This window comes from Lucilia sericata, unplaced genomic scaffold, assembly GCF_015586225.1.
Source record: "Lucilia sericata isolate MDLA Ls3-8-SP2 unplaced genomic scaffold, ASM1558622v1 Contig000014F_arrow, whole genome shotgun sequence".
Taxonomy (NCBI): domain Eukaryota; kingdom Metazoa; phylum Arthropoda; class Insecta; order Diptera; family Calliphoridae; genus Lucilia; species Lucilia sericata.
In genome coordinates this window covers 230051-250775 of record NW_023994053.1, presented here as the reverse complement: position 1 = coordinate 250775, position 20725 = coordinate 230051, and the positions used below count along the sequence as shown (strand labels likewise).

At 29.1% G+C, this 20725-nt stretch overlaps 1 protein-coding gene across 3 annotated transcripts in view; it reads left to right on the top strand.

The window, feature by feature from the left end:
- LOC119604738 (ABC transporter G family member 23) overlaps positions 1 to 20725 on the top strand; it is a 120070-nt gene that overhangs the window by 85517 nt on the left and 13828 nt on the right. For all 3 annotated transcript variants that reach the window (XM_037957546.1, XM_037957562.1, XM_037957555.1), the window contains exons 3-5: positions 1792 to 1951; positions 3529 to 3791; positions 5152 to 5245. In XM_037957546.1, the coding sequence (XP_037813474.1) occupies positions 1792 to 1951; positions 3529 to 3791; positions 5152 to 5245 (517 nt within the window). The remainder of the gene's footprint in view (positions 1 to 1791; positions 1952 to 3528; positions 3792 to 5151; positions 5246 to 20725) is intronic.

Below are 20725 nucleotides of genomic sequence, written 5' to 3'. Positions count from 1 at the left end.
TTCGACATGAACATATTTTATAAGAACCTTAATATTATTGTAAAATTTTATAAGGATCGGTCCATAATTGACCCTATCCCCCATATACGGTCCTCTTCAAAAAATTACTTTAACGCTCATAACTGTCTAAAAAGAAGCAAACGATGAAATTCGACATGAACATATTTTATAGGAACCTTAATATTTTTAATTTTGTAAGGATCGATTCATAATTGACCGTAAAATTTCTCTACCAAATTTTAGGAGGATCAGTCCATAATTGATCCAATCGATATATGTATGAAGGTAAAATTCTACATAGATGTAATAAATGAGAAAATTGTTTTGATAATAACAAAGGCATCGATTCTTAAATATCAAAGATTATATATAAGGAAGCATACATTTTCGGCAATGATTTCATGGCACAGCCGAATATAACGCTCTTACTTTTTAAATTTGGAACTATTTAACAGCTTCAATAGTTATATATTGTTATACACTCTTTTCAATATTTTTCAATATTCAAACTAATTACAAGAACAAAATTTACCAAATGAAGCTGCATTTTGTATTTTTGACAAACCATGAATATATTTTTTGAAGTTGTCTCGGATTTTTGCTCATATCTCCGTTATTTAGTACCGATTTTGTTGATTTTAAATAGTGATCTTCTCAAAAGTATTTCGGATATAATTATTGAAGATTTGGATCCCAAAGATATATGGGTCTTCAGAAAATTGATTTCAACAAAGAGACGGACGGACAGACAGACGGACATAGCTTAATTGTCTCCGCTATATATAAGGATCCAGAATATACATACTTTATGGGATCCGAAAATTTTATTCTAGATATTACAAACCAAATGACAAACTTCTCGCAAAGCTGAAGAGTATAACCAGGATAATGTGTTTTAATCTCAATTTCAAAAGCATATTCATGTCATGCGAGGCACAAGTGCTGATGTTTATTTATTTTAAGTTGAAAGTAAATATTTTTAAATAAAAATGTTTTCAAAATATATATGTATATAAAAATATTTTCTTTTATTTTGAGCTAAATCATAGACATGCAAAAATTTATTTTCTTTCAATTGTTGTTGCTTAAAACAACAAGTATTGAAATTTAAATAAATATTGTTTATTTGGTAAATTTAGAAAATAAATACTCAAGTAATCATAACATATCAAAACTAAATTAGAAAATGAACTCAAATGCATCCTCAAATATCTAAACTAAAATAAAATATAAAATTTTAAAATATTTAAAAGAAGTATTCTTTTTGTCATTGGAAAAATAAGCAACTATTTAAAATTAAACTTTAAATACATAAGTTAATCACTTTAACAAAAACGAAATGCACCAACAAGATCTCACAGTTTCAGTTAAAAACCAATTTTAGTTTATTATCCTGTATTTTTTTCTTATTTTGCATATTTTAATTTGTTAAAATTATTTCTAACTACAATTTTAATTAAATAAATCTTTTGGTAAAAATAATAATAGATGAACTACAGAAATTTACATATACATACATAAATCCTAATTGAAAATAATAATTTAACAAGAATTTAAGAATTAAATAGTATTTTTGTTTTTGTTATTAATATCAAACTACAAAATAAGTATTGACACATTTAATGTATTTTAAAAAAGAACCACAAATATTAATAAATCTGTTATCGAAATGTTTGAGAAATTGTAGTCAAGGAAATCATTATAAATTTTAATTAAATCTATAATATAATTATTATTTATGTGCTAGCATACGAATAAATAATTAATTTCTTTTTCTTTTTAAAATTTCAGTTATGGTCTTTTGGGTGCATCTGGCTGTGGCAAAACCACATTATTATCCTGTATTGTGGGCAGAAGACGTTTAAATTCAGGTGAAATCTGGGTATTGGGTGGTCGTCCAGGCTCCAGGGGTTCCGGTGTACCGGGACCAAGAATTGGTTATATGCCACAGGTAAGTGTTGAACACACATACATTTCTGAACAATTAAACCTTAATAAATAACTTTACATTTTTTCGCAACTTGTGTAATTGTAATTGGTTTAACAAATAACAATTATCAAGTCATAAATTTGTTTTTATATTCAAAATATATTCATTAACCACACAATTAAAATACCTTTATAAATGTCAACAATGTTTGAACAATTTCTAACATAAAATTCATCATCGTCATATCAATAACTTTTGTAATGGAGAATTTACAACACACGAGACATTCAATTTAATAATGGCAATATAAAAACCGCATAACAATGAATTTTTTTAATTATTTACTTAAAAAAGCATTTAAGAATGAAAAAAAGTAACAATACGTAACGATAATGTAACAGTTTAAAACTTTCCACAATTTTCTTACGGAAAGCACACTACAATATGTAGTTTCATTGTAATGAGTTGCAATGTAGTTTGCAAGTCCTTTTCTTATAAAAAGTACTTGAGTTTTCTAAAAGAAAACTCTATCGCTAACTCAAGATTTTCTAAAGAAAACTCTATAGCTAGCTCAAGATTTTCTAAAGAAAACTCTATCGCTAGCTCAAGATTTTCTAAAGAAAACTCTATCGTTAGCTCAGGATTTTCTAAAAAAAAAAACTCTATCGCTAGCTCGAGCATAACTATAGTCTATTTCAAATTAGATGCAAAAATTATGTCACAACTAGAAAACCCATAACAAGTGGTCATGACATTGTAAACTGCAATAAATAAATGCAGTTTAATTGACAATTAAACAATTTGCTCTAAAAATTACTTTTTTGTCATGAGATTTTGACATTGATAATAAAAGTGGTCAATAATTGAATTAGATATGAATTTAGAAATGTTTTATTGTATCGTTAGAATCGATAATTAATTGCTTAGTTTTTTTATAAACGTTAAGGTATTTCAATTAATAATAATAAGTTTTTAAATTAAAAAACTCTCTAGAATTTTATTATTGAAAATGAGCAAAATTGTTTAATAGATAACAAAGAAATAGTAATTATGCCAAATGATGTGTTAAAGATTTTTGATTTTTTTTAAATAATATTCAAATATATTACATCAAAAACTTATTACTGTCATACATTCAAATTTTACCACTTACCACCAACACAGTTCTGACAGATCCTTATCAAAGCTAATGAGCTCTTTTATAATAATTTCAATAAAAAAAAACACACAGACACAAAAACTCCTACAAAGAAAATCCACTACATGTAAAAAATACTTGTTTTCTTTTTTATATTTTTGTAATACATTTTTTTGTACATTCATCCACCACTAATGGAGTTGCATTTTAAATATAATTTATGGCTCTTCATTGTAAAGAGAAAGAAATGGTCAAAAAAGTACAAAAAAAATATGAATAAAACAGAAAATAAATTTAAATTTTATGATGTAGTCTTTCAGTTTTATTATAATGTTTTTTTGTTTGATTTCCCTTCATATTTATTTTTTCCTCTCAATGTTTGCTCCTTTTTATACAATTTTATTAAAAAATAATAAATATTTGGTTCATGTTCTCTTTTTTTCTCTCGTCTTTTTTGTAGGAGGTGGCTTTATATGGTGAATTTACTATGAGGGAAACATTAATCTACTTTGGTTTAATTGCTGCCATGTCCCGCAGCGACATTGAAGATAGAACTGAGTTTTTGTTGAAACTTTTAAATTTGCCAAATGGTTCGAAATTCGTTAAAAATTTAAGTGGTGGTCAACAGCGTCGCATGAGTTTGGCAGTGGCGTTGCTGCAGGAGCCGGAATTGTTAATTTTGGATGAACCCACTGTAGGTGTGGATCCGGTGTTGCGTCAAAGGTAAGTTTTCTATAGTAATATTTTAATGAAATAAATTAGGTGAAAAGAGAAAAAAATGGTGATGAAATAATTGCAACACATTAATGTTTTGCCCCGCTCTTTATAGTAGTGATAAAGTTATTAAATATTGTACTTCCTTTAGCTGTATGTTTGGAAAAATACAAACACAGTTTTAATATACATACTTCCGTTTGATTACATTTGTTTTTGCTATTATTGACTATTGATTAAAATAACAACAACAAATATTACAAAAATATTTATTTCAGCAAATATATTTATTAATATAAAGATTTAATAAATTAAGTAAATTGAGCAGTGGTTTTACATTTTGTATAAATATGCATATGAAATAAGAGATTTGTACTCTACAAATGGGTATTGTTTACGTAAGCTTTTCGTTGAAAATTCCTTAACTGTCAAAACCAAAGAAGGCTTAATTGCAAACTCAAAAGAAAGTTCTAGAAAGCTCTGTCACCAGATTAAGATTTTCGAAGAATGGCATTATCGCTAGATTATAATCATTTAAATAATACTTTGTTGCGGGCTTAAAATTATACATAAAAAGCTTTAAGCTTGCTCTAGATTATATTTACTGCTTACCTAAAAAGTTCTAAAGGAAGCTTTATCGCTAGCTCAAGACATTTTAGTGAAATCTTAATGGCCACCTTAAACCATTTGAAGAAAGCCACCTTAAACCATTTGAATAAAACTTTAACGTTTATTTATCGTTTTATTGAAAGCCTAAAGAAAACTTTACCGGTAACTCAATTTTTTAACAAAAGCTCAAGCGCTTTATCTAAAGAAAGCTCTTTCATTATATTAAGTTTTTCGAAAGAAGTTTTTATAATTTGAAGAATTGTTACTTATGAAGTCTGTGATTAATTTTTTAAAAAATTAATTTTTTCAAATTAAAATCAAAGTTCTATCCCTGTCATTCAAGCTCATATTTAGAGCTAATTTTTTATCAAATAGACTATACTATATGTATGCCAGAATTATCCATATTTTCAAATCCCTCAAGCTTTTCAAAAGAAAATAAATTATTTAACTCAATTATTAAGGACAGGATACTACTTGTTCGACTTTTATAGACTACAATGTCCTTAACGAAATTTATTGCAATTCAATTTGGTTTCTGCTATTAAAAATCTTTTAAAAAATATTATACATTATTATTAATTTTTCATGTTGTTCATGTATGTATGTACGACTACAAGTACATGTTCAGATTAATTACAGTTGTTTAATTCATTTTACATTTTTTTTTGCACATTTATACACGAATACTTTAATTCATTTTGTTTCTTTCTTTTTTTCTTCTTCCTTTTCTTTATGGCGATTTGTCCCTTCGTTGCAGCATATGGGATCATCTAGTGGATATAACCAAGAATGGTAACACAACTGTGATAATTACAACACATTACATCGATGAATGTGCCCAAGCGCATGTGGTAAGTAATATTTGTTGCGTTGTATGTATGTTTTAATGAACGTTTTTAAAAAGAATTTTATATCAGAACAGTTATTTTTAAAAACAACATTTACTAGTGTATTTAATCTTCAACACACATGCTCTTAAACACTCGAATAACACAACGATACTCACTTACTCGCAAATACCGACATGCTATATACATGTTTACATCTCTACACATGTAGAAATAATTGCAAGTATTTTTCTATATACTCGTCCTGTTAGTCCTTTTTCTTTTTGTCTTCTATTTATTTATACATTTGTACTTTACATTTGTATTTGTCGTTTAAGAGAGGGTATTTTGTCCAAAGTATCACCCCCATGGAAGAGAGCGTGCGAAGAGATTATTGTGTTTAAGTTTTTAAATTGTACGATACCCAACAGTTTTTATTTATTCGGCTTAAAAAAAAAATCGAACCGAATTTATATATTTGTGGCTCATTTGCATAGATAGATGTCGACTTATAATCAAGGTATAGACGTGCCTAGAACAGGCACCTGGTACGATATTAAGTGTCACAGCTTCTTTCTTCTGTTAAAGTTTAAACCAAATGATTATTTAGGTTACTCGGTACATCCACGCTGAACTGCCGGGTAATGTGTAAGCATGTAAAATGTTAAATTAAATTGTTAGGGTTATGAATGCTATTTGTTAAGCAAGTAATACAAATGTAATTGGGGTCAAAAATAGAGTTCAAGGAAATGTTTAAATATTTACTTTAATTACTAACACTAGCATGCATGCATACAGACACATATTTATACATACCCAGCAAAAAAAGACGTGCAAAAAAAGTAGTAAATGCATGGGTTGAACTGATAAGAACTGGTTCATATTTAGGGGAAACATGCATGATTTTAACATTAGCGTGTCATTGGCATGCATGGGTTCGTATTTGCAAAAATAGTTCGTCATTTAAATGAGTTCTTATAACCAATGAATATTCGATGATTCTCAAGCGAATTTTCATTGGTGCACAATATTTATTTAAAAATGCATTAATGGTATTTCGATTTAATTATCAATATTCAAATAATTTTTTTGAGTGATATTGCCAAAAATAGAATAAGATAAAACATAACTAACTGATTTTGATTGGATTTAAATTCATGCAGAGGAAAAATACCCATTGTGTTTTAAAATCCGTTAAGCAGTCTTGGTTTTCTCCTTCTCTTATTAATGGACTTAATATTACTAATTTTAACAAAAATCTAAAAAAAAATTAATGTCATTTTTAATCTTTATTGTATGAAATGCACGTTTTCGTTAAATCTCCTAAGAGAATACCAAATTACAGTAAAATATTACAATTCCTATAGTGGAGTTACATGAGTGAATTTGGGTGCATTTTTCATGCCTTCACTGATGACAAATTTATTAGAATTTAGGCATGTATTTAAAACGCATTAAATAGAATACTTACTAAAGAAATCATGAAAATATCCCTTCTTCTTTAACAACTTCAAAATTTTTTTGCTGGGTAATTATTTCAAGTGTATATATTTGGAAAGTATTATATGTAAAAAATATATAGTCAGTAATTTTTTAAGTGGTCTAAGTAAAAAATGCAAAAACTAATAAATAGATAAAAAATATTATTGAAGCATTATTCCTAAAACTACAATAAAATATAAATTACACCTTAACTTATTCTAATTGCTTTAGTAATTATTTTTGTATAAATAAAATATAGAAAAATATTTTTTATTTACAGGTGACATAAAATGTATATAAAGTTTATAACATTGTATTTTAAAGTAAATTTGTTATGACTTTTGTGGATTTTTTCTTTCTTCAGTATCTAGGAAAATGATAAAATCAAAGGAAAAGTTTAAATAGTTTGATGTAAAGAAAAAAGCTAAATTTTAATTTTTATATCGTAGTTTTGTATAGTAAAAATAAATTAATTTTATTTTCTGGAAATATATTTTCTCAGAAAATTTGTTTAAGTAATACGTATTAGTAATTTTTATAGTAACATATTACTCATACCCTCCGTTGTCCCTATAATAAAGGAATGATTTCAATTGGCAAATAGATTATAGTGAATAGATTACTTCTGAGGAGGTTTCTCGCCCTGCTCTCGTTAGTGTTACCGCACAGGGTTTTTATGATCCTATCTACTGATTTATTATTCTAAGTGGCTCTATGGAATTTTCTCGGTCATGTTTTAAATGCAGTTGTATTTAACGGTTTTGTATTCGCTGATTTCCCTTTTCGTTACCAATTATCCCCGTGTGGCCTGGAACTTATATGATGCAAGGTTTCATCAGAAGAGTATTCTGTTAAAGTTCTCGGTTAATCTTGGGAACGGATTGAAAGCTCTCTGTTAAATCTTAATCCGTTCCCAAAATAAACAACTTCCAAAAAAGCGAAAATGAAGTAGGATTTACTCCATGGAAGTACTGATAAAGACTTGCAGAAGCAATGATCTTAACACAGGCCTGTCATAGGAGGGATATCCTTTTTATAATTCCAAATTCACTACATCCGAAGTCATGCTCAAAAAGTAATGTTTTTGTTGGTTTTTGGATGTGATTTTTGTAATACACAGAAAGCCCAAGCTTCAGTTTCAGCTGTTTGCAAATACATATAAGTAGTTTCCTTAATTAGAATTGATTGTTTTTCCAGGAGCAATTAAAACAAGGAAACATTTAATTTATAATAATATTTCTTAGCTTTGTTTAGATTTGAACCAACTAAATTGTTGTTTATGGTCAATACATCCTCATTATTTTGAATAGGAAGTTGCGTGTGATTTTTAGTTAATGGTTACTGTAGGCATTCGAATTGTTTTATATATTTTCCAACAAAAGTATAGCACAGTGGTGCTAATGAGCTGATAAATTCAAGAAAAATAAAGCTTTAAATATAAAAAGTATACAAATCTATTTTTACTCAAGTAAATCTCCATTTTTTGCATAAAGTTTGAATAAAATACTATTTGTAATACAAATTTTGAAATATATTTAAAACTTAAAATTTTTAGCTCAAAATGAATATTTTTCACCATAAAACCAAAGAATCACATGATGTTGAAATATAAATCTTGGTCAAAACTCTTTATTAATTACAACCTGTTCATGTTGTAAATTACCATTTACAAAATATCACATACAAATGATATTTGGGGGGAAATACAAAAATACCTATATATATTTAAACAATTGTTAGCTGCAAAAATACTAATAATAAACAAAAAACCAAAACAGAAAAAATGAAAATTATATATTTATGTGTTTAACCTTAATTTATCATCCGACACATACATTTACAGACACAAACATTCGCACTGACACAGACATACAATAAACACTTTTCTACATATAGCGAGTGTGGAAAGGAGTAAGAGTATGAGTGGGAGACTATTCATGTTTATTTATTTGTATATAAAAATCTCGGAAAACAATGTCAGGGATTTATGGTACTTGTAAATCTATTTTGACAAAAAAGCAACAACAACAACGGCAACTGGAAAAAGTATAGAATGAAAAACACTAGCTACAACAAATAACAAGCCGCATTTAACAATAAACAAATACAAAAAAATAAACATTTATTTATATATTTTTGTTGCTGCTTTTTTTGTTTTTTTTTTTGCCAACAATAAAATATAATTGCGTGACTTAAATGTATTTATGTGTGTATATGAAAGTGTAAATATTAAAAAGGACTAACTATAAGGAAGAGGTTTAACTTACTCTTAAACAAAAACATAAAAACTGTTATATTTACACTAACCGAAAAAATTACATTCATAACCAGACTAAAAGAAACCAGCAAAAAAAAAAAAAGGAAGAAATTTTTAACAGAAAGATTTATTTAAGCTTTTAATGCGAAAAGAACTTAAATGAATGGGAAAATACTAAAACCAACACAACACTCTACAGCAAACACGCATAAAACAAAAAAGATATAAACACATAAAAAGAAAACATCTCAAAACAGACATAGAAAAAAACAACAAAAAAGAAAAGATAAAATATGAAGAACAAACTGAAATGTGAAGTAAAAATTGAATGGGTTATATGACTGAAGGGAGTTGGAATCAAATAAAACCAACAAACAAGTTTTGGTGACAAAAGTTAACTCAAGCAATGTGTGAATTTGAGGTTAAATCATCTGAGACATGGGAACCGAACGAAACCCATCCATCCAACTCGAACACAAAAACTAAACGTCTACGATTTCTTATGTTGTTGTGTGTATATGTAGACAACAACAGTGACAACATTTAGGAATCGATAGATAGACAAAAGCCAAGATAAAAATGATGGCCCATAAAAATAAAATAACTAACAATAAAAATCAAAACAAAAGCAAAAAACTAGAGAATCATAAAACAAAGTAAAATTCAAATAGCAAAAAAAGTCAAATAACAATAATCAATAAATTTGAAGTAAATTGAAAAAAAAATAGTAAACAAAAAAGTGGACAATAAATGATACAAAAAAGAAAAATACACATAGAGAAAAGAGGGCCGAACAGACTAATGCTTTTTTTTATTAATTTCATTTTGCAAAAATCCAAACTTTATGGTACTTTTTGTCAAATAGTATAATTAAGGTACTTAAATAGCTATTTTATAACATTTTAAAAAATGTATGTTCTCTTCAGTACATAAGTTTCAGTGTCCATTTCTCCCCTACTTTTTTGCTCTCTGTACACAATAGAAAAATTAAAGCATTTAAATTTATATCAACATAAATTTAAAATATGTCAAATATTAAAAACAATGAATAAAATTCGCATTTTGTAAAAAAAATTGGTTTGAATTCGATTGTCGATTTTATGTCTTTTTAGAAAGTTGAAAATAAATGGACAGAAAAATAGCAATTGTTTATCTTTTATCTGGTTTGAAGGGGTTAAAACGATTTACATTGAAATTATGGCGCAATAAAGGATTAATAAAATTGTAAAATTTTACGCAATTTTTAAAACATAAAATAAATAATTTATAATAACAAACACAGAAAAGAACATTTTAAATGATGACTTTTCCGCAATAAATAAAATAATCCCTAAAGCAAAAACTCAATTGAAATGTTATATCGAAATTAAAAATCTCGTAATGATAAGAGCTTACAAAAGCTAAGTGCTATACAAAGATAGGAGGGATAATGGGAACTAGTTTAATAATCGTATATATTACCTCAGACTACAGTCTACATTCTACTCTATAGTCTAGTCTCTATAGTCTATAGACTATAGTCTAGTCTATGGTCTAGTCTATACTCTATAGTATATAGTCTAGTATATAGTATAGTATATAGTCTAGTATATAGTCTAGTCTATAGTCTAGTCTATAGTTTAGTCTATAGTCTAGTCTATAGTCTAGTCTATAGTCTAGTCTATAGTCAAGTCTATAGTCTAGCCCATAGTCTAGTCTATAGTCTAGTCTATAGTCTAGTCTATAGTCTAGTCTATAGTCTAGCTATAGTCTAGTCTATAGTCTAGTCTATAGTCTAGTCTATAGTCTAGTCTATAGTCTAGTCTATAGTCTAGTCTATAGTCTAGTCTATAGTCTAGTCTATAGTCTAGTCTATAGTCTAGTCTATAGTCTAGTCTATAGTCTAGTCTATAGTCTAGTCTATAGTCTAGTCTATAGTCTAGTCTATAGTCTAGTCTATAGTCTAGTCTATAGTCTAGTCTATAGTCTAGTCTATAGTCTAGTCTATAGTCTAGTCTATAGTCTAGTCTATAGTCTAGTCTATAGTCTAGTCTATAGTCTAGTCTATAGTCTAGTCTATAGTCTAGTCTATAGTCTAGTCTATAGTCTAGTCTATAGTCTAGTCTATAGTCTAGTCTATAGTCTAGTCTATAGTCTAGTCTATAGTCTAGCTCTAGTCTAGTCTATCGTCAGTCTATAGTCTAGTCTATAGTCCTAGTCTATTAGTCTAGTCTATAGTCTAGTCTCTAGTCTAGTCTCTAGTCTAGTCTATAGTCTAGTCTATAGTCTAGTCTAATAGTCTAGTCTATAGTCTAGTTATCGTTCTAGTCTATAGTCTAGCTTTAGTCTGTCTAGTCCAGTCTATCGTCTAGTCTATAGTCTAGTCTATAGTCTAGTTCCATTAGTCTAGTTCAATAGTTTCAGTCTATAGTCTATAGTCAAGTCTATAGTCTAGCCCACAGTCTAGTCTATAGTCTAGTCTATAGTCTACTCTCTAGTCTAGTTCATTAGTCTAGTCTATAGTATAGTCTCTAGTCTAGTCTATAGTCTAGTCTATATTCAGTCTATAGGTCTAGTCTATAGTCTAGTCTATAGTCTAGTCTATAGTCTAGTCTATAGTCTAGTCTATAGTCTAGTCTATAGTCTAGTCTATAGTCTAGTCTATAGTCTAGTCTATAGTCTAGTCTATAGTCTAGTCTATAGTCTAGTCTATAGTCTAGTCTATAGTCTAGTCTATAGTCTAGTCTATAGTCTAGTCTATAGTCTAATCTATAGTCTAGTCTTTAGTCTAGTCTTTAGTCTAGTCTATAGTCTAGTCTATAGTCTAGTTTATAGTCTAGTCTATAGTCTAGTCTATAGTCTAGTCTATAGTCTAGTCTATAGTCTAGTCTATAGTCTAGTCTATAGTCTAGTCTATAGCCTAGTCTATAGCCTAGTCTATAGTCTAGTCTATAGTCTAGTCTATAGTCTAGTCTATAGTCTAGTCTATAGTCTAGTCTATAGTCTAGTCTATAGTCTAGTCTATAGTCTAGTCTATAGTCTAGTCTATAGTCTAGTCTATAGTCTAGTCTATAGTCTAGTCTATAGTCTAGTATATAGTCTAGTCTATAGACTAGTCTATAGTCTAGTCTATAGTCTAGTCTATAGTCTAGTCTATATTCTAGTCTATAGTCTAGTTTATAGTCTAGTCTATAGTCTAGTCCATAGTCTAGTCAATAGTCTAGTCTATAGTCTAGTCTATAGTCTAGTCTATAGTCTAGTCTATAGTCTAGTCTATAGTCTAGTCTATAGTCTAGTCTATAGTCTAGTCTATAGTCTAGTCTATAGTCTAGTCTATAGTCTAGTCTATAGTCTAGTCTATAGTCTAGTCTATAGTCTAGTCTATAGACTAGTCTATAGTCTAGTCTATAGTCTAGTCTATAGTCTAGTCTATAGTCTAGTCTATAGTCCAGTCTATGGTCTAGTCTATAGTCCAGTCTATGGTCTAGTCTATAGTCCAGTCTATGGTCTAGTCTATAGTCTAGTCTATAGTCTAGTCTATAGTCTAGTCTATAGTCTAGTCTATAGTCTAGTCTATAGTCTAGTCTATAGTCTAGTCTATAGTCCTAGTCTATATCTAGTCTATAGTCTAGTCTAGTCCAGTCTATAGTCTAGTCTATAGTCTAGTCTATAGTCTAGTCTATAGTCTAGTCGATAGTCTAGTTTATAGTCCAGTCTATAGTCTAGTCTATAGTCTAGTCTCTAGTCTATAGTCTAGTCTATAGTCTATAGTCTAGTCTATAGTCTAGTCTATGGTCTAGTCTATAGTCTAGTCTATAGTCTAGTCTATAGTCTAGTCTATAGTCTAGTCTATAGTCTAGTCTATAGTCTAGTCTATAGTCTAGTCTATAGTCTAGGCTATAGTCTAGTCTATAGTCTAGTCTCTAGTCTATAGTCTAGTCTAGTCTATAGTCTAGTCTATAGTCTAGTCTATAGTCTAGTCTATAGTCTAGTCTATAGTCTAGTCTATAGTCTAGTGTCTAGTCTTCTATAGTCTAGTCTATAGTCTAGTCTATACTCCAGTCTATAGTCTAGTCTATAGTCTAGTCTATGGCGCAATAAAGGATTAATAAAATTGTAAAATTTTACGCAATTTTTAAAACATAAAATAAATAATTTATAATAACAAACACAGAAAAGAACATTTTAAATGATGACTTTTCCGCAATAAATAAAATAATCCCTAAAGCAAAAACTCAATTGAAATGTTATATCGAAATTAAAAATCTCGTAATGATAAGAGCTTACAAAAGCTAAGTGCTATACAAAGATAGGAGGGATAATGGGAACTAGTTTAATAATCGTATATATTACCTCAGACTACAGTCTACATTCTACTCTATAGTCTAGTCTCTATAGTCTATAGACTATAGTCTAGTCTATGGTCTAGTCTATACTCTATAGTATATAGTCTAGTATATAGTATAGTATATAGTCTAGTATATAGTCTAGTCTATAGTCTAGTCTATAGTTTAGTCTATAGTCTAGTCTATAGTCTAGTCTATAGTCTAGTCTATAGTCTAGTCTATAGTCAAGTCTATAGTCTAGCCCATAGTCTAGTCTATAGTCTAGTCTATAGTCTAGTCTATAGTCTAGTCTATAGTCTAGTCTAGTAGTCTAGTCTATAGTCTAGTCTATAGTCTAGTCTATAGTCTAGTCTATAGTCTAGTCTATAGTCTAGTCTATAGTCTAGTCTATAGTCTAGTCTATAGTCTAGTCTATAGTCTAGTCTATAGTCTAGTCTATAGTCTAGTCTATAGTCTAGTCTATAGTCTAGTCTATAGTCTAGTCTATAGTCTAGTCTATAGTCTAGTCTATAGTCTAGTCTATAGTCTAGTCTATAGTCTAGTCTATAGTCTAGTCTATAGTCTAGTCTATAGTCTAGTCTATAGTCTAGTCTATAGTCTAGTCTATAGTCTAGTCTATAGTCTAGTCTATAGTCTAGTCTATAGTCTAGTCTATAGTCTAGTCTATAGTCTAGTCTATAGTCTAGTCTATAGTCTAGTCTATAGTCTAGTCTATAGTCTAGTCTATAGTCTAGTCTATAGTCTAGTCTATAGTCTAGTCTATAGTCTAGTCTATAGTCTAGTCTATAGTCTAGTCTATAGTCTAGTCTATAGTCTAGTCTATCTAGTCTATAGTCTAGTCTATAGTCTAGTCTATAGTCCTAGTCTATAGTCTAGTCTATAGTCTAGTCTATAGTCTAGTCTATAGTCTAGTCTATAGTCTAGTCTCTAGTCTAGTCTATAGTCTAGTCTATAGTCTAGTCTATAGTCTAGTCTATAGTCTAGTCTATAGTCTAGTCTATAGTCTAGTCTATAGTCTAGTCTATAGTCTAGTCTATAGTCCAGTCTATAGTCTAGTCTATAGTCTAGTCTATAGTCTAGTCCATAGTCTAGTCAATAGTCAGTCTATAGTCTATAGTCAAGTCTATAGTCTAGCCCACAGTCTAGTCTATAGTCTAGTCTATAGTCTAGTCTATAGTCTAGTCTATAGTCTAGTCTATAGTCTAGTCTATAGTCTAGTCTATAGTCTAGTCTATAGTCTAGTCTATAGTCTAGTCATAGTCTAGTCTATAGTCTAGTCTATAGTCTAGTCTATAGTCTAGTCTATAGTCTAGTCTATAGTCTAATCTATAGTCTAGTCTTTAGTCTAGTCTTTAGTCTAGTCTTTAGTCTAGTCTATAGTCTAGTCTATAGTCTAGTTTATAGTCTAGTCTATAGTCTAGTCTATAGTCTAGTCTATAGTCTAGTCTATAGTCTAGTCTATAGTCTAGTCTATAGTCTAGTCTATAGTCTAGTCTATAGTCTAGTCTATAGTCTAGTCTATAGCCTAGTCTATAGCCTAGTCTATAGTCTAGTCTATAGTCTAGTCTATAGTCTAGTCTATAGTCTAGTCTATAGTCTAGTCTATAGTCTAGTCTATAGTCTAGTCTATAGTCTAGTCTATAGTCTAGTCTATAGTCTAGTCTATAGTCTAGTCTATAGTCTAGTCTATAGTCTAGTCTATAGTCTAGTCTATAGTCTAGTCTATAGTCTAGTCTATAGTCTAGTATATAGTCTAGTCTATAGACTAGTCTATAGTCTAGTCTATAGTCTAGTCTATATTCTAGTCTATAGTCTAGTTTATAGTCTAGTCTATAGTCTAGTCCATAGTCTAGTCAATAGTCTAGTCTATAGTCTAGTCTATAGTCTAGTCTATAGTCTAGTCTATAGTCTAGTCTATAGTCTAGTCTATAGTCTAGTCTATAGTCTAGTCTATAGTCTAGTCTATAGTCTAGTCTATAGTCTAGTCTATAGTCTAGTCTATAGTCTAGTCTATAGTCTAGTCTATAGTCCAGTCTATGGTCTAGTCTATAGTCCAGTCTATGGTCTAGTCTATAGTCCAGTCTATGGTCTAGTCTATAGTCTAGTCTATAGTCTAGTCTATAGTCTAGTCTATAGTCTAGTCTATAGTCTAGTCTATAGTCTAGTCTATAGTCTAGTCTATAGTCTAGTCTATAGTCTAGTCTATAGTCTAGTCTATAGTCCAGTCTATAGTCTAGTCTATAGTCTAGTCTATAGTCTAGTCTATAGTCTAGTCGATAGTCTAGTTTATAGTCCAGTCTATAGTCTAGTCTATAGTCTAGTCTATGGTCTAGTCTATAGTCTAGTCTATAGTCTATAGTCTAGTCTATAGTCTAGTCTATGGTCTAGTCTATAGTCTAGTCTATAGTCTAGTCTATAGTCTAGTCTATAGTCTAGTCTATAGTCTAGTCTATAGTCTAGTCTATAGTCTAGTCTATAGTCTAGGCTATAGTCTAGTCTATAGTCTAGTCTCTAGTCTATAGTCTAGTCTAGTCTATAGTCTAGTCTATAGTCTAGTCTATAGTCTAGTCTATAGTCTAGTCTATAGTCTAGTCTATAGTCTAGTCTATAGTCTAGTCTATAGTCTAGTCTATAGTCTAGTCTATAGTCTAGTGTCTAGTCTTCTATAGTCTAGTCTATAGTCTAGTCTATACTCCAGTCTATAGTCTAGTCTATAGTCTAGTCTATAGTCTAGTCTATAGTCTAGTCTATAGTCTAGTCTATAGTCTAGTCTATAGTCTAGTCTATAGTCCAGTCTATAGTCTAGTCCATAGTCTAGTCTATAGTCTAGTCTAGTCTATAGTCTAGTCTATAGTCTAGTCTATAGTCTAGTCTATAGTCTAGTCTATAGTCTAGTCTATAGTCTAGTCTATAGTCTAGTCTATAGTCTAGTCTATAGTCTAGTCTATAGTCTAGTCTATAGTCTAGTCTATAGTCTAGTCTATAGTCTAGTCTATAGTCTAGTCTATAGTCTAGTCTATAGTCTAGTCTATAGTCTAGTCTATAGTCTAGTCTATAGTCTAGTCTATAGTCTAGTCTATAGTCTAGTCTATAATCTAGTCTATAGTCTAGTCTCTAGTCTAGTCTATAGTTTAGTCTATAGTCTAGTCTATAGTCTAGTCTATAGTCTAGTCTATAGTCTAGTCTATAGTCTAGTAGTCTATAGTCTAGTCTATAGTCTAGTCTATAGTCTAGTCTATAGTCTAGTCTATAGTCTAGTCTATAGTCTAGTCTATAGTCTAGTCTATAGTCTAGTCTAGTCTATAGTCTAGTCTATAGTCTAGTCTATAGTCTAGTCTATAGTCTAGTCTATAGTCTAGTCTATTGTCTAGTCTATTGTCTAGTCTAGCCTATAGTCTAGTCTATAGTCTAGTCTATAGTAGTATATAGAGTCTTGATTATTTTTGTAGGGATACTAGAACATTTAACATAATTATGGGCTCAAAAGCTCTATTTGGATGGTACGGTTGTGTGGGGGCTAGGTGAAATAATTAACCGATTTTTATCGTTTTCAACAGGTTTCGTCTTTGGGTCTAAAGAAACGCATGTGCCAAATTTCATCATTAGAATTATTATCTTGAAAATTGCGATTTGTAGTTTGATTACAAGGTTTACGTGGACGGACAGACTGGCGGACATAACGAAATCGATTTAGAAAATGGTTCTTAATGGTTATTTTTGTGCGTTGCAAATATCAGCTTAAAACCCAATATACCCTCCCCACAAAAGTGGTGTAGAGCATAAAAACACTTTTATAGCTACAATAGAAATTAATGATTAGTGGCCGTGGCTAAGCAGCAATCCTTATCTGTTTCATAAATATCAAATTAAAATCAATTTCTGTATAAGTACTAGCCATAAAAAATGTCCTTATGAGCAACATATTGAATGTATCCTGTTTAAACATTATGTCAACCATTTAATGTGGTTTAAAGTCCTCGGTTAAAATGTCCCTTGAAGAAACCAAAACACTTCATTTATTTTATATTACCAGGCCAACGCCGCAAACATTTTACAACTTAATTTGGAATTAATTTCCTTGGAAAACTTTATTCTAAAAATATTTCTTTCTATAGACTTCATAAACTTAAAACATTTATATTTAGAACATTGTGTAAAAAAAGAAATACATTTCGTTGCTGTGAATTTATGATATTATGGCTTCTGCTCAAGCTTCTACAAAGCTCCTGCATAGAACTATATTCATCGAAATTGTGTCATGTGGTCATGGAAATGGTGGTGAGAGCAATTCAATGTTATTGTCACTACTGCCAAAGCCAGTTAAAGGAATGGCCACCTAAATAAATGGAAGACTACGTTGTATAAATGGATGACTAAAACGAATGAACGAACTATTCGAAAGGACAACAACGACAGGACTTAGCAAAACATAATTTACGTTGCAATACTTAATAAGTGTATGAGTGTGTGTATGTGTGGTAACCTAAAGGTATATAAATAGCATAGGAACATACTAAAAGGATAAATCAGCAAGAAGGTTATAAAACTAAGAACAGAAATAGTCCACTATATAGCTTCTAGCATTGTCTATTTTATACTCATCTTCACGTGTTGTTTATGATGAAACCCAGAGCCATTGCAGTTTTTACCAATCTGTATGTTTTGTGTGGATTTTTCTGGTTGTTTATTTTCTACATTGTTCAATACTATGTGTTTTTTATTTTTTTTGGTTACTTGCAACAATCATCTATTTTTTATGAAACTCATTCTGAGCTATAAGCTAAATACGATAAAGTTTAGAAAAATAAAAATGAAAGAGTTTGTGATTAATTGCTCGCATTAATTTCTTTAACAATCGACTTAATAGCTAAAATCGTTCCAATAAAATGAATTAGAGTGTAGAGCAAAAGGAGGTGACAAATCTAATAGAATACATTTGTTTTGCAAAATAATTTAAATATCCTGGCAAAAGTTTTAGTTAAAAAAAATTAGAAGAAACAAGAAATGTTTTTTCAAGATTTAATTAATAAAAGCTTTTTTGGTAATATGACTATTTTGGTGGATTTTTTTTCGTAAGAAACTTAATTGTTAAACATTTTTTGTCAGAAAGAGGTTTTTTGTTAAAAAATGTCTAGAGTGATAAAGCTTTTTTATGAGAAAGCCTTTTAGATGAAAAAGCTTTTTGGTGGAAAATTATTTCCTTTCCTAGATTCTTTAATACAAATCCTTAACATAAATATTAAAATAAATATTTTTTTAGGTTGTTCTTTTTCAAAAAATATTTTGTTTTTTTTTTTTTTTTGTTTATAAAAAAAACATTTTTTTTTTTTTGGTTTTTCTAGTTTAAAATGTCCTTTATTTTATTGCAACTTTTTGCTGGGAATTATGCTTTTAAAAAATAACTTTTTTTAATTTCTTTCTATCTCATCCTTTCTCTTTGTCTCCTTTCACCTAATCCACTTTTCTTTCGTTAACAGCAAGTTTACTCATACTCAAGGTCCTGTAAGTTTTTTTGTTCCACTTTTTCAAATTAATGTTTTACAACAATACATTGCATTAAATCTTGTTTTTATTACTCTGCTACGTACACAATCATACACATAGTTACTCTTTGGAAATAGTCTTCTTTGGAAGAATGATTGTGTTAGAAAGACAAACTGTTTTGTGACAACAAAGAAGAATAACATAACTAGTTTTATCATATATTTTTAACAAAATGCTTTCAGAATTATAGCTTTCAATGAGAAACCTTTCAAAAATTATATTTAAAATGGCCATTAACCTAAAGTTGTGGTCCATTTATTTTAGATACCTCACACAACATGGATTTGCTTAAAAAGATTTGAGAAAGATTTTTGCATTATTTGAGATATGCAGTTATTGCTTGTTGTCACCGATTTATTGTGCTATTTACACACTTACATTCTAAAAACAGAAGCTTAAAATAGAACATGAAACAAAGTTCAAAACAGAAATAAAAAACTGCCAACATAGAAACTGGACCAGAGTGTATGAATATAAATACAAATGTATGAATAACGACATCTATAGGATTTCAAGAGGAGTATAATGGTCATGTGGCTACGTGTTACAATAAAACATGTTTTGTTTTCATCTTAATGTGCCAACATTTGAAAACACGCACACACATACGAATTATAAACCAACAAGTCCTTAACAATAATCATAATAACGTGATCCTGTTTATGTTTTAAGATTACCACTCCCTACCTCCTAGAATTTTTCAGGCTTGTTAAGACTGTTTGGGGACATTCTTCTAAAAATCCTTTGGGGTTTCTATTTTTCCATTTTTCTTTTATTTCTTCCTGTTTTCTCGATTTTTTCTATTATTTTTCTACTGGAAGTAAAAACATGTTTACATTTGTTTATTTAATGTTCTTTTGCTGTATTTCATTTTCTTTTAACGCTATTCAAACGGATATAAAAGAAGAGTGTTTGATTGTTAATTTAATTTTTTCGTATTTTTTAGTTTCTAGGGTAATTTAAATACAAAATTGTGACTTTAAAAAAAATAATGATGCCAATGGTTGGGAACATAATTGAATATTGATTTAAGAAAGGAATAAAAGTCGTTAATGGCAAAATAAATTGAATTATTCAAATATGACAATATTTTAAGCATGATTAGAAAGTTTAAACCAGCGTCTTAAAATAACAAGTCCTTTCATTTTCATAATGTGTTTGGTAGCTTAAAAAAAGAGAAACTTTCTAATAATGTAAATCCAATGTAAATCTATGGTTAACGCATTATGTCTTCTTAGAATTTGGAGGGACTTTACATCAGTTAAAGGCAATGATTGAGAAATAAGCTTTCTGGCTTATGTATTTTGTAATTGTAATTGAAGTTTTTCTAATTACAATTACTTGCAATGTGTAATTGACCAATAACCAATTAAAATTACTTGTAATTGTAATTGAAGTTTTGCCAATTACAATTACTTGTAATTTCAATTGAAGTTTCTAATTAAAATTACTTGTAATTGTAATTTAGGTATTACTAATTACAAAATTACATGTAATGTAACTGGAAAACTTCAATTATAATTTCAAGTAATTGTAATTGGCGAAACTTCAATTACAATTACAAATAATTGTAATTGGATAAATTTTAATTACAATTACGAATCTTCAATTACAATTACTTCATATGTAATTGTAATTGAAAATGTATTCATTACCTCCCTTGCCTGTTTCAAATTAGTTCTGATTATAATTGATTAAAATGATATTTAAGTTTGTGATATTGCTCCTTTATATTTAATTTACTCCTTTTTCATTTCTATCTCCATATTTAATGGCTTTGGCATTTAAGTTAATCTTTATTTCTATTTCTATTATGCATTTAATTGATTAAGTTTTTTAGTCGACCCAATTAAAAATTCTCTATCTTTTATTTCCTGTACAAATAAGTATTACTTT